The sequence below is a fragment of the Eulemur rufifrons genome, chromosome 24, assembly GCF_041146395.1.
Source record: "Eulemur rufifrons isolate Redbay chromosome 24, OSU_ERuf_1, whole genome shotgun sequence".
Lineage (NCBI taxonomy): Eukaryota > Metazoa > Chordata > Mammalia > Primates > Lemuridae > Eulemur > Eulemur rufifrons.
In genome coordinates, this window is record NC_091006.1 from 8,534,183 (window position 1) to 8,547,871 (window position 13,689).

Sequence of the window (13,689 nt, forward strand, 5' to 3'; positions counted from 1 at the left end):
GGGGTGATTCCCGGAGACCCCCTCAATGGAGCCCTGGAGACCCCCTCATTGTGGGGTGGAGCCTCCAAGGAGAGGTTGCTGAGGGAAAGAGCTCTGGAAATCACCTCATTGTGGGGGTGCACCAGGGAGAGGGGTGCTCTGAGGGGAGGGTGACACGGGGTGGGGGGAAAGCCCCGCGAACCGCCGCAGTAATGCAAGGGCCGCAGTGAGCACCCTGCTTTGCAGTGTGGCGGGGGGGGGTCCCCAGAGACTGCGGGGTGCCGTCCAGGCGGAGGGCCCTGCAGGAGGGGAAGTTAGAGGGAGATACAAGAGAGCAAGGAAGACCCCCGAATTGAGGAGGGGTGCTGGGGGAGGAGCCCTGAGAACCCCTCACTGTGTGGGGGGCCCCCCAGCCCGTGCTTGAGCTATCCAATGAGACACAACATAGCCTAGCACTGATCCGGGAGGCCCAGAAAACGCCCGGCATCCCAGTTCCACACGACCATCACCCAGATAGCCAGGGACTGGGGACACACACGCCACCACGGGGTCACACGCACATTCCATCACACACCAGCTTGTACCCAGAGACTCACAAACGGGAATGAAATGCACACAGAGCACACACCTTGCACACCCATCGCACAACAGAATCACAAGCGCAGTCATAAAGTGCCATGTAGACTGACACACACCCTCAGAACACTACATCGCAGACACACATCACACACTCTGCCACACCCGACCGGACTCTATCTTACGCTGTGCAACCCATGAACCAACACACACCTTCTCTCAGCACTGTCACAAGTGCACAGGCCTCACAGCCTCCAGACATGCCACCTGAGCCTTTGTGGACATTGTTGCATGATCACACAATCCACACACATCATCACACACACTGCTCCCCAGTGTGTCTGGACATGAGCAAAGGCCCACAGTGCAAAACCCTTGCTAACCATCAATGACAGACAAAAAGGTGTGCACACTCATACACAGCACAATAATTCACAGACACATGTCACACGACACCATCCCACACACCTCCCACACATATACGCATCACGTATTGCAGCACTGTCACAGACACTTTTGTTGCACCTCCAAGCACACCCCAACGCCCTCACTCACACACCACACCCCCCCATCACAGTATGTGTACGCACACACACAGACGCACGGCCAGCACCCACGCCCCAGGCCTGCCACCTACACACCACACCCCTCAGCCACACCACTGGGGCTTGAGGAGCCAGTGCCTCCCACGGCCACCCCGGCACCACTTTGCTTCATGAGGAACACCCCAGACTCTCCCTGGCGATTGCAGAAGGAGAGGAGAGAGAGAGAGAGAGAGCGCGCGCGCGCGTGCACACACCCGACCTTGCAGCTTTCTCAGAATGTGGGCATCCTCCCCACATATGGGAGTGGAAGTGTGGGGGACACAGGCAAGGAAGAGGGAGTGAGCCTGGTGCATGGGGGTGGGGATGAAGGTTAAGGACCTGGTCAGGGACATGTGTGAAAGGCTGAAGGCCAGAGTGAGAGACACAGAAACAGAGACAGAGACAGAGACAGAGATTCAGAGCTACAGAGAGGTGGGCATGGACAGGGCCCGACACAGAGTAGGAGGCGCAAAGGCTTCTCCCAGCACCCAGAGCCTCATCCCAATCCTGTACTCTGACCCATCCCCATCCCTTCCTCCCTCAGTCCCCTGTTGCCATGGTAACAAGGAGGCTGACTCTGCAGCAAAGGAGGCTGGGCCTGCAGACTAGGCTGTTGCCACGGAGACTGGGAAAGGGGGAGGAGCCACATCTTTTAACCCAGGTGCATCGCCCCCAGATGCCCCCTTCTCGGTTCTGCCCCCTTCCTGGGGGAGGGAGAACTTGTCAACACATCATCCCTTCCCTCTCTTGACACCTTGGCCTGAAGGTATGGGCCTGGACCATGGAGGATAGGAGTGGGAGACAGAGAAGCCTGGGGAGGTGGGGGAGGTCTGGTTTCCAGGAGCTTCTAGGCTGTCTCTCCTCTTGCTCTCCAGCTGGGCTGGGGGAAGCCTCGGGCTGTACACATCCCACCTCACACACAGGCTCGTGTCCCCCCTCATGCACTCCCTCCTCCGACACAAGCCTGGCGAGACTGATGACTGTGCATTGTGCTCCCAGCGAGGCTCTGCAGAGGTGGAGGGTGAGGAGGAAAGACTCGGGAAGGTCACAGGGATGGAGGGGGACAGGAGAGCTCAGCATGAGAGATGCGGGGAGAGGAATAAGAGAAACAGACACACAGTCCAAAACCAGAGACAGGCAGATACAGACAGACAGACTGAAAAAGACAGAGATATTGGCAAAGACAGAGATGAGAAAACAGACAGAGGGAGACAGAGCAACAGAAGTACTCAGTGAAGGTGACAGAGAGACACAAGGACTTAGCCAGGCAGAGACAGGTTTGGCAAACTAGGGAGATGCAGAAAGATTGAGGAGAGAGGCTGGGTGTGGTGGCTCACACCTGTAATCCTAGCACTCTGGGAGGCTGAGGCGGGAGGATCACTTGAGGCCAGGAGTTCGAGACCAGCCTGAGCAAGAGTGAGACCCCTGTTTCTACAAAAAATAGAAAAATTAGCCAGGTATGGTGGCACACACCTGTAGTCCCAGCTACTCAGGAAGCTGACAGGAGGATCGCTTGAGCCCAGGAGTCTGAGGTTGCAGTGAGCTATGATGACACCACTGCACTCTAGCAGGGGCCACAGAGCGAGCCTCTGTCTCAAAAAAAAAAAAAAAAAAGAAGACTGGGGGAGACTGAGCAGAAACTTGGTGGGGAGGGGAGCTGTGAAGTGGGGGAGAGACCCCAGAGGAGATCAGCCTGCTGGTGTTGGGACAGTCATAGTCTAGTCACCTCGACAGGCAGAATCCGGCCCAAGGGCAGAGACATTGATGGAATCTGTGAAAGAGATGCGGAGATGTGGAGACAACAGAGACACTGAGACCAGAGAGAGGCCGGTGCTGGCCCTCACACTTGTCCCTGAAGGGCACACAGGCAGCAAGTGTCCAAGACACAGAGGGGGCTGGGTGGAGACCGGGGGCGCTGTGTGAAACGCCCAGCAGGAGGGGTACTGTGCGCGGAGGGTCTCCCGGGTGTGACCCGCCTGCTGAGGACAGCGGGAGGCAGCCGGGCCCTGCAGGGAGACCTGGGCAGCCGCGCTGACCGGTGCTGAACGGACAGCTCCCCAGATCCGCGGCCAAGGGGCGGGCCAGCCTCTCCCTGTTCTCTCGGGTCTTGTCTGGCTTTGCTCACCGCTCCGGGCCTCTCCAGGCTCCGCGTGCGGCTGGGAGTTGTTTATGGCTTCCTGTCTCTCACCCCAGCTCCCCGTGTCTCTTTCCCTCTCTGCTTTCTCTCTGCCCCGGCCCTCCACTCCTCTCAGATAATCACAGCATCTCCCCCTGTCTCACCCCTCTTTGCCCCTAACTCCCTCTCTCCCCATCCCTGTCTCTCCTCACCCCTCCACCTCTCCCCTTTCTACTCGGCCTCGTTTTGGCTCTCCCTGTGTGACCTTCACCGTCCTTTCTCAGCTGCAGTTTCCACAGAAACCTCCAGCGGGGCGAGGGAGGGCCGGACAGAAGGTAGACCCACCCTTCTGCCTGCTAGCAGCCCTCCAGCCTCTCCTGCCCCTGGCCCCCGGGATCCTCACTTCCTCTCTTGGGGGCTGGGGAGCTACATTTGCAGCAGAAACACAGGGTCACAGTTACAGACAGTTCGAGATGGCCTCACGGATGTACTCAAATAATCACAAAGTCACTGAGTCACCCTGACCCAGGCACACATTCGCCACCATGGGGGTCACCCCAGGCACCCACATTGAACAGCTCACTGGCCCTCCCCGCCCGCAGCCCCATCTGGTTTCTGTCTTTCTGTGTCTCCGTTTCCGGTGTCTCCGCCTCTCCAGATCCCTGCATCTCTCTCCATCTGTCTTGGGCCTCTGTCGCAGCCTTTCTCCGTCCTTAGAGAGGAGGAGTGGAGAGTGGCCAGCTGCTGGGACCTGAGCTGACCTGCTGGCTGTGGACAGGGCCGAGGGTGGACAGTGTGGACGTGACCACGGAGGCTGTGCTTCTCAGCAGACACCCTAGGGACCCAAGCCTCCAATGCCCTCACACCCCCAGGAAATTGAGACCCGGTTTCCCCAGTTTTGGGGTTTTGTTCTTTTTTTATTCCAACAGGGGCTGAGATGTGGCACGGGGAGGGATGGGGGCCCAACTGACCCCCTCCCCGGGGGATCTCATAGAAATTCCGAGGTTTCTCCCCCAAAAAAAGAGAGAAAGAGAAGAATGGAGGGGCACCAGGAGACACCCATCTGTCCAGAGGCCCTCCCCACCTCCAGAAGCGTGGAGGACTGCGTTAAGTCCTGGAGGGCCTGAGCAGTCCCAGGATGGGGTCCTCTCCGCGGACTGCTTTCCGCTTCCGGAAACGGCCCCGGAGTCCTCGATGCCTGCGCTCCTCTTGCCCGCAGCGGGAGGCAGAGCGCGGGCGTCCGCAGCACCCTCTCGCGAGTCCACTAGGGGGCGCAGGCAGGCTCCCGAGCCGGGGCTCGGACTTCGCAGGGAACCGAAGGCAAAATCGCGGCGTCCGCAGCGCCCGCACGCAAGTCCTGTCCCCCGCCCGCTGGGGAAGCGGGGGCGGCCGGGGCCCGGGGCGGGCCCTGTCCCCGCGGTCAGTCTGGGCGGCCGCCCGGCCCCGCCCGTGGTCACTCGTGCTCGGCCAGCTCGCGGGGGCCGGCGGGGCCGGGCCGCGGCCGGGGTGGGCTGGTGGCCTCGGCGGGGGCGACCAGGCCACGCGGGGGCGCGCCGGCCCCCGAGGCCCGCAGCGCCTGGATGCGCCGGCACTCCTGGCAGACGCGCACGTGGGTGCAGGGGGTCGGGGCCTGGGGCCGGGCCCCGCCGGGCGGCCCCGGGTCGTCCAGGAGGCGCTGCGGGCCCCCGTGCGCGCCGCCCGCATCCCCGCCCGCGCCGGCCGAGTACAGCTTGCCGTTGCTGAGGCGCATCTCGCGGACGGCGCGCAGCGACAGCAGGGCTCGGCTCGGGCCGCCCGGGCGCCGGCGCCGGCGGGAACGCGACGTCTTGCGGCAAGACACGGCGTGGCGCAGCTCCTGCAGCATCTCCTGGCACACCGACACCTGGGGGCGCGGGGCAGTCACCGTCCGGGCGCTCTCCTGGCTTCCCCCTCCCCCAGCTCCTGCAGCCTCCTTCCCCTCCGCGCCCCAGCTTCTCTCCACACCCCACTCCTCCTCTCCTCTTCCTTTTCCCTCTGCTCACTTCCCACTCCTCTTCCGCAGTTCTTTCCCTGTGTCTTCTGTCGCCTCCACCTCTCCACTCCTGTCTCTCCCCACTTCTCTCCCACGTCTCCGTTCTCCCTCGGGTTCATTCTGAATCTGCCCGTCACCTCCTACCTAGGCTCCTGTTGCCTCTGGTCCTAGCCAGTTCCCATGCTCCGCCCCTGATTCATGCAGTCATTATTGCAAGGCATATTTACCGAGAGCCTACTGTGTGCCAGGCATGGTTCTGGGCACTGGGGATACAGCAGAGAACAAAACACACAGAAGTCCCAGCCCTCGTGGAGGTTATATTCAAGTGTGCAGAGACAGAAAATAACAAATATGTAAATGTGTGTAGTATGTTAGATGGCCACGAGCACTTTGGACAAAAATAAAATAGGGAAGAGAGGTGGGGAGTGAGGCTGAATTTTGAGACAGGACAGTCAAGGAGGACCTCACTGAGAGGAGGACCCTTAAGTAGAGATGAGGGGGGGCACGTGGCACCCAGGAGGAGAGTGCCTGGGCAGACACAGCAGGGCCAAGGTGCCGGGGTGGGCGCAGCTCTGAGGACCCCCAGGCAGGTCAGGGCGGCTGGAATGGGAGGGAGGGAGGCGATGAGGTCGGAGACGCAGTGGAGGCCAGCATGGGTGGGGCGCATAGGCCATTGGAAGGATTTTGGCTTTTATTCTGAGTCAGATGGGGCCACTGGAGAGTTTTAAGTAGAGGCCTGTTGTGTCTTCACAGGATCACAGTTGACCACAGACTGCAGGGAGGCCAAGGGCCAGAGCAGGGAGGAAGAGCCACAGTAACCCAGGCAGGAGATAGTGGAGGCTGGACCAGAGAGACATGAGAAGGGGTTGGATTCTGGCTACATTTTGAAGGTGAGGCCAGCAGGATTTGCTGGGAGATCAGATATGGAGAAGGAGGGAAGGATAACTCCATGTATTTTGGCCTGAGCAACTGGGGGGGATGGCACTGCCTTGAGGGTGGGCAGGAGCTCGGAGCTGTAATTTACACACATACCTCAGACAGGCACGCGGGGAGGCTGAGTATGGAGCTGACCTCACAAGCCCTGGCTTCAGGGAGATACCCACCTGGGGGTTAAGACAGGCATCCTCCAAGATCCCACCCTGACACTCACAGGGCTGGTCTGTGTGACCAAAAGAATACAGCTGGGACACTGCCATTTTGGCTTCTGCCTTGCTTTCTTGGGTCTCTTACTCTGGGGGACATCAGCTGCCCGGGCGTGAGGACACTCAAGCAGTCCCATGGAGAGCTCCTTGTCTGAGGAACTGAGGCCTCCTGCCAACTGCAGTGTGAGTGTATTCACCATGTTTTTTATTTTCTGTCTTGGGATATTTTGACATCTTAAAAATCTTGCAGCCTGGGGAGAGACTGCCCCTCCCAGAACTAGCCCATTCTTAGAGATAACAAAAGGCTCAGGTGACTATCATAGGTAAACCAGCCAATCCTGAGTCTATACCCCCAACCATCCCCCACTTTACCAAACCTGAATCTATCAAATCTTTCAATGTTGTCACTCAGACACCTCTATAACTTAAAATCCCATGGGGACATTTGAGACAGTGAGCCATTCTGGAAGTGGACCGTCCAGCCCTGGTCCAGCCTTCAGACCATAGCAGCCCTGGCCAACAAGATGACTGTGACTTCAGCAGGGACTGGGGTAGCCAGAACCACCCAGCAGCTCATGCCCCCAGGGCCACAGAACTGACAACTAACTGATGCAAGGGACTGTTTTAAGCTGTTAAGGTAATTTGTTACGGTAGCAGTAGATGACGAGTACAGGAGTCACCAGCACAGATACGGTCTTAAAAGCCAATTGGCTGGCTGGAGTCACCAAGTGGAGAAAGACAGAGAGGCTGTCCAAGGACTGAGCCCCAGAACCCCCGACACACAGAGGTGGGGCAGAAAGAGGAACCCAAGGACGGAGCCTGCGAAAGCACGGCCAGAGGAGGAGGAGGAAAATGAGGTGCGGGTTTTGGGGAGAGAGAGGGATTAGCTGTGCTGAAGCCTATTGCTGCCTCATGTAGAACAGGCCTGAGGCTCGGGCATTGGATTTCGGACATGGAGGGCACTGGTGACAAGAGTGGCTTCAGCGGAGTGGTGGGGACAGACGCTGGACTGGAGCAGGCCAAGAGTGAATGGGAGCAAAGAGACTGGAAGCAGCAGGGAGACACAGCCCTTTCAAGGCTGTGAAGGGAAGGGGAAAATCAGGTGGTGGCTGGGAGGAGAGGACAAGAGAGGCTTTCCTTCAATGGCTGAAATGACAGCACAGCTGCCTGCCAATGGCCTGGCTCCAGTAAAGACAGCTGACGATGTGGGAGGAAAGACTTGCTGGAGGGATGTCCTTGGGAAGGTAAGAGAGGCGGCAGCCTGCGCCCAGGTGGAGGGCGCCCCTGCTGGCAGCACCGAGGCTCCTTCAGAGGAGCCTGGGCAAGTGGGGACCGCAGCAGGCGGCCGGAGCTGAGAGGGCTGGGGAGTAGATACAAGGTCAGCCGTGGGAAGTGAGCAGGGGGAGGAGAGGCAGGTGGTTGGCAGAGAGAGGGAAGCGGGGAACTAGCAGCCCAGGGGTGTGGCAGCACGAATGCTCTAGAAATGCAGGGGTGTTGCAGCCCCTGGTCACACACAGTGTGAGAGCGGCCAGGAAGGCTGCGTCCTCTTCCAGTCGCACCAGCGGCTTTCCCATCACCTGTTTCTCCCCTTATTTCTCTTATTCCTTCTGGCCTCACTGCCCCTGTGCTCCCCGCATCCCACCCCCTCGCCTCCCCCACCCCTTCCTGGCGTCCTGTGCCTGCTTCCCTCCTCTCCTGCCTGGACTCTCTGGCCCTGTCTGCTTCTGGCCTCCGGCCCCTCCTCCCCCTTCTACTGTCTGCCACCCTCAGGCTCCCAATGCCACCGGCTTTTGGGCCCAGCCCCTGGGTTCCCACTTCCCGCCCAACCCGCCCTTCGCCCACCTCCTCACCTCTTCAGACTCCGCGGACCGCCGTGTGGACCATATGAACTCCATGACCGCCACAAAGACAGCAATGATGAGGCCACAGATGAGCACGACAAAAATGCCGCCAATGTTCTCCATGCCCAAACCTGAGGGGGGAGCAGGGAGAGCCACGGGGTTGGGGCTGTGTGGGCTCGGGGACCTCAAGGGAGCGGGGAGAGGCCCGCCAGGCACGGGGGCGGCTGACCTTTAGCTCGATGGTCCTCCTCCTTGGGGCACCGGCCGCCCTCCCACCACTTGCGCTTCAGGATCTCCAGCCGGTTGTTCTCCTGGAGCTGCAGGATGGCCAGCGTGATCTCATCCCGGAACGGGGAGCCTGCGCCGCGCACACGACGGGGTGGATTGGCCCTGGGGGCCCTGGAGAACTGCCTGCCCCACCCAAGCTGCCCCCTCACCATGGCCTTCCCCGCCTCTGTCGTGTGCTCAGGGTCTTCTCTGTGGCTCCTCCTCCTCCCCCCACCCAGTCTCTTTTCAACACAGCAGCCAGAGAGACCGTTTTAGGAACAGTCGTAAGCATCTCCTGTGCTTAGAGCCCTCCAGTGGCCTCCCGTGGCAGCTGGCACAAGGTCCTCCCTCGGCCTTTGGATCCTGCACTCACGCCCTGCCACTGTCAGACGCCCCCCGCCCCAACCCCACCAGCACTCTCAGCTCCAGCCTCCTGGCTGCTCCCTCAATCCACCAAGCTCAGTCCCACCTTAGGACCCTTGCCTCAGCCTGGAGTGTTCCTTACCCCTCTCCATTCAGGTCTCTGCCCACATGCTGGCTCCTAGGGGGTCTTCTCTGACTATTTAAAATGGCACCAAGCACCCCATTCCCATCCGTCTCTTCCCCTTAGTTCACTTCAGAGCAGCTGTCACACCGTCTGACATCATGTTATGTAGCTACGTGTTTATGACCTGCTTGTCGTCTGCCACCCCTGGTAGAAAGCAGGTGGGTGGGGACTTGGCGGCTGACCCACCATGGAATCCCAGCAGCCAGTGCAGGGCCTGACACACGGCAGGGCGTCAGACAGGCCCACCGAGTGTGGACCCCCAGCCACCGTCTCCTCTGGGCCGCCTCTCTCCCCCCACCCTCAGACCATCCTAGGCCCCCACGCCCCTCACACCCTATTCTGTACTTACTTCTTCAGTCACTAAGGTACTTCCTGAGCATCTACCACATGCCAGGAACCAGGGATACGGCAAGTGGAGGTGATTAATATTCATAATCTACCACCCCTACTGTGTGCCAGACCCTGAGCTTATTCAATCCCCCAGTGGTCCTGTGGGGCAGTTATTACCATCTGAGATAAGCACTTCTGAGTGAGGAAGGTGACACTCTCATGTAAGGTCGTGCACTGAGTCAGGGAGGGAACTGGGATTTGGATCCAGGTTAGTGCGACTCCAGAGCCTGTCCCCAAAGCACCAGGCTACACTGCTTCCCTGCCACAGCCCTCACTCCTACAGAGCTGCTAAGATTTTCTGTGCAGTAATAGATAACTAATACAGGCATCATCAGCATATTGATGATTTTAAAAGCCAAAATGCCAAAATTTGGTGACAAATTAATGGTGGGTTTCCAGCACTGAGCCCTGGGAAAGTACGTCCTGGAGTGTAAATAGGCACCCCCAAGTCTCCCTGGCAGATCCTTCCAGCCTGCCAGCCACCCATCCATCCCACAAGCATCTTCTCAGCACCTGCTCTGAGCCAGGCTGCGGGTTTGGTGCAGAGAATATGACACAAATAAAACCAGCTCCTTGCCCTGGAGGGGCCCTCCGGCCAACGGGGGGAAGGCAGCCACCTCATGGCCCACATGTCCTGAATTGCCCAGAGCCTCGCTGGATTCTCCCAGTATCTCTGCAGGGCTAGGACTCATTGTTCCTAGGCCCAGGTTTGCAGGTTGATAGTGCAGAGGTTCAGGATGGTGGTGTCACCTGCCCAAGGCCACACAGCCAGGAAGCCACACAAAACACACCCAGCCTGCCTCAGGGAGGGCCTGGCTCGGCCCTGGGCCTGCTTGCACATCTTGGTTTGGGATATCCAGGGCCCGCCATATGCCACCCCTGCTGCTGCCATACCCAGCGGCATGCCGATGCCATAGCCCTTGGTGTCGAGGAGGCCCCCGATCTGCGTGAGGTTGCAGTTGAGGCGCCGGTGGTACTCGTTCATGGTGGACTCCAGCAGAAAGGCGTAGCGGGAGTTGAGGACTCGGGCAATGCCCTCTTCCGTGCTCTTGACGAACACACTGGGCTGCTTCGACTGCATGTAGTTCCACATACGCTGGTACGTCTGGTACCGAGAATTCTGGGCACAGGGAACACAAGGGAAAGGTGAGGCCTTCCCACCCACTTCTTTTCCCCGAGCCCTGTCCCCTATCCTCCAAGAAGTCCCTCAATCCAAGAGAGAGTGAGGAGATGAGAGGAAGACAGAAAGAGCTAAAGATAGGAGGAGACAAGACAGACAAACTGGCCACGGTCAGGTCCAAGTCATCCCCACAGCCACCAGTCTGGCGAGGAAGCCACTGTCCTTCCTAGAGGTCCCACAGCCCTGCCCAAATCTGCTCCTCTAGTTTCTCACCTGGGTGGTACCCACCACCCACCTGGGAGCCCTGGGAGTTTCCCTCCCCCCAATCCTTAACCCTTCAGCCAGCGGGCCCTGCCCATCTCTGGCCTCCTTCAGAACACGAGTCCACCCCCAACCCAGCTACAGAGGGAACTTCCAGCTCTAAATGCTCCCCACATACGGGGTCCAGTCTAAGTGCCCTGTCCTGGCTGTCGAAGCCTCTGAAGTCTCTGCCCTGAACCTCCTCACCAGGCTTGCTTTCCTTTCATTTCCTTCCTGCCACCCCAAAAGATAAAGGATCAAGCGCCTTTCACCTTGAAGAACCTTCCCTTCTCTCTGCTGCCCATTTTCCTGGGCCTGACCCTTCCAGCAGTCTCCTCGAACACACGTGGCCTGGATGGCTCTGATTCGACATTAGATCCCATATCCACCTCTTTGCCCCCATTCTCTGGTGAAAGTCCAGTTCCCCTGCAAGTGTGTTTTCTGCTCCCCAGCCTCCCAGATTGTCACTGATAGTCCCCTGGACCCAGGAGGCCCTGCCCAGCCCCACCCAGAGCTGCTGGGCATAGCAGGGATCTCAACATCCAGGAGGTTCTGGGTGGCCCCACCTGGAAGAAGGTCATGGTGGAGCCAGCGTGGATGGTGCCGTATTCAATGTTGGTCTGATCCGCCAGGTCATCGGCCGACTCCACGGGCACCTCCATGCGCTGCACGGTGAGGAAGGCGGCCAGGTTGGCCGTGTAGGAGGAGATGATGATCAAGGTGAAGGCCCACCTGAGGGGTGGGAGGGGTGAGCTGCAGGCTGGAGCCACCCCTGCTGTCCTGCTCCATGGCCATGCACCCCATTGGTGGTCCCCCTGCAAGTGACCCCCGCATCCAGAAGGCTCAGTGACTGCTGACTAGTGGAGAGGCTAGGAGTGTGGACTCTGGAGCTGGACTCCCTGGGTTTAAATATTGCATCTGGAGACTTCCAGTTCCAGGTATAAGAGAGTAAGATGGTCTGGAAATACCCACCTACTGTAAACAGCTAGAAAACTGGACAGAATATAGGAAGCTATTTAAAGACATAGGGCAACAGGTATCACAGGACCGTGATCCCTGAGAAGAGAAACAAAGTGAGTCTTATCATTTTCCTGGCCGTCTGGCTGGATTTAATTTATAGACTGAGGCACCAGGAAGGGAATCCCAGACAGTCCAGCAATCCTGCAGCGTTGCAGACAGAGATCGGCGATCAGGGAGGCCCAGATGGCTGGAATTTGTGGGGAAGAGTGCCTGAGAGGAGGGGCTGCACAGGGAGAAGGCTCAGAAATCTGGGTGCCCTGGAGTCTTTGGCTGAATATCAATCTGTGCATGCAAGGGGTGAGACTCCATGGGGCCAGACAAGAAAAACTTTCAAGGAGAGAACAATTCTTAGAGTTCACACAGGGCTGGGAATCTTTTGAGCTCCCTCCAGTCAAAGTAGAGAGATCTTATTGAATACATGAGACATTAAGTAGAGATCCAAAAGTGCAACATATTAGAAATAGGGTTAAGTTAGCCCTAGAACAAAGGAAATGCTAGATCTGCTCTAGAAGAGCTTAAAAACAGGCCTGGAAGGATCAGAATAATTCACAAGTAACTTAACTGCCCAACTAAAAAAAGTCTAAGACTCTTTAAAGAAACACATTCAACAATGTAAATAATAAAAAATTCACAATGTCTATCATCTAATAAAAAAAAATGACTGGATATGCAAAGGGTAAAGCAAAATACAACCCATAACCAAGAGAAAAATCACTCAATTGAAACAGACTCAGAATTGACGGAGATGAAGGCACTAGCAGACAAGGACATTAAAGCAGCTATTGTAAATATATTCAGAAGGCTCAAGGATGTAAAGAAAAACATGAGCGAATGAGAGAAATGGAAGATATAAAAAAGAAGTGAATGGAACTTCTAGAGAATGATATACAAACATCTGAAAGGAAAATTTTACTGGAAGGGCTTATGCAGATTAGACCCTGTAGCAGAAATGATCAGGGAATTCTTTTCTTTTCTTTTTTTGAGACAGGATCCTGCTCTGTCACAGTCTAGAGTATAGTGGCATCATCATTGCTCACTGTAACCTCAAACTCCTAGGCTCAAGCGATCCTCCTGCCTCAGCCTCCCTAGTGGTGGGGACTACAGGTGTACGCTACCACACCTGGCTAACTTTTCTATTTTTTTTAGGGATGGGGTGTCATTCTTGCTCAGGCTGGTCTTGAACTCCAGACCTTAAGCGATATTCCCACCTCGGCTGCCCGGAGTGCTAGGATTACAGGTGTGAGCCACCGCGCCCAGGCTCATTTTTCAAATTTGGTGAAAACTGTAAACTTGCAGATCCAAGAAACTCAATAAACCCTAAGAAAGAGAAACTCATGTTTATAAACGTACCAAGGCATATTATAATCCTTTGCTGAAAACCAGTGATAAAGAGAAAAATCTTGAAAGCAGCTAGAAGGGAGACAAAGTTATTATATAAAGAGAAGCAAAGATAACAGTGACAGGAAATTTCTTGTCAGTGCACGAGCCCAAGGACAAGCACTAAAGAAAAATAAAAACAAAACTGTCAACCAGAATTCCATCTCCAGCAAAAATATCCGTCAAAGAAGACACATTGACACATCTTTCATACAAGCAAAACCTGGAAGAATTAACTACCAGAAGACCTGCACTTTGAGAACTGTTAAAGGAAGTTCTTCAAGTAAAAGGAAAATAATCTTAGGTGGACACATTGATATACAAGAAGGAATGAAAAATACCAGAAATGGTAGGTATGTGGTTAAATATAAAAGACATATTCCTTATTTAAAAATTTCATTACAAGACATTTACTGTTT

At 56.7% G+C, this 13,689-nt stretch overlaps 1 protein-coding gene across 1 annotated transcript in view; it reads right to left on the reverse strand.

Moving 5' to 3' along the window:
- Positions 1–4,708: 4,708 nt before the first annotated feature.
- The window catches only part of GRIK5 (glutamate ionotropic receptor kainate type subunit 5), a 53,848-nt gene continuing 44,867 nt past the window's right edge, over positions 4,709–13,689 (reverse strand). The window contains exons 16-20 of the mRNA XM_069458335.1: positions 11,440–11,605; positions 10,348–10,573; positions 8,479–8,607; positions 8,259–8,380; positions 4,709–5,137 (exon numbers count right to left, since the gene is read on the reverse strand). Coding sequence (XP_069314436.1) covers positions 4,709–5,137; positions 8,259–8,380; positions 8,479–8,607; positions 10,348–10,573; positions 11,440–11,605 — 1,072 coding nt within the window. The remainder of the gene's footprint in view (positions 5,138–8,258; positions 8,381–8,478; positions 8,608–10,347; positions 10,574–11,439; positions 11,606–13,689) is intronic.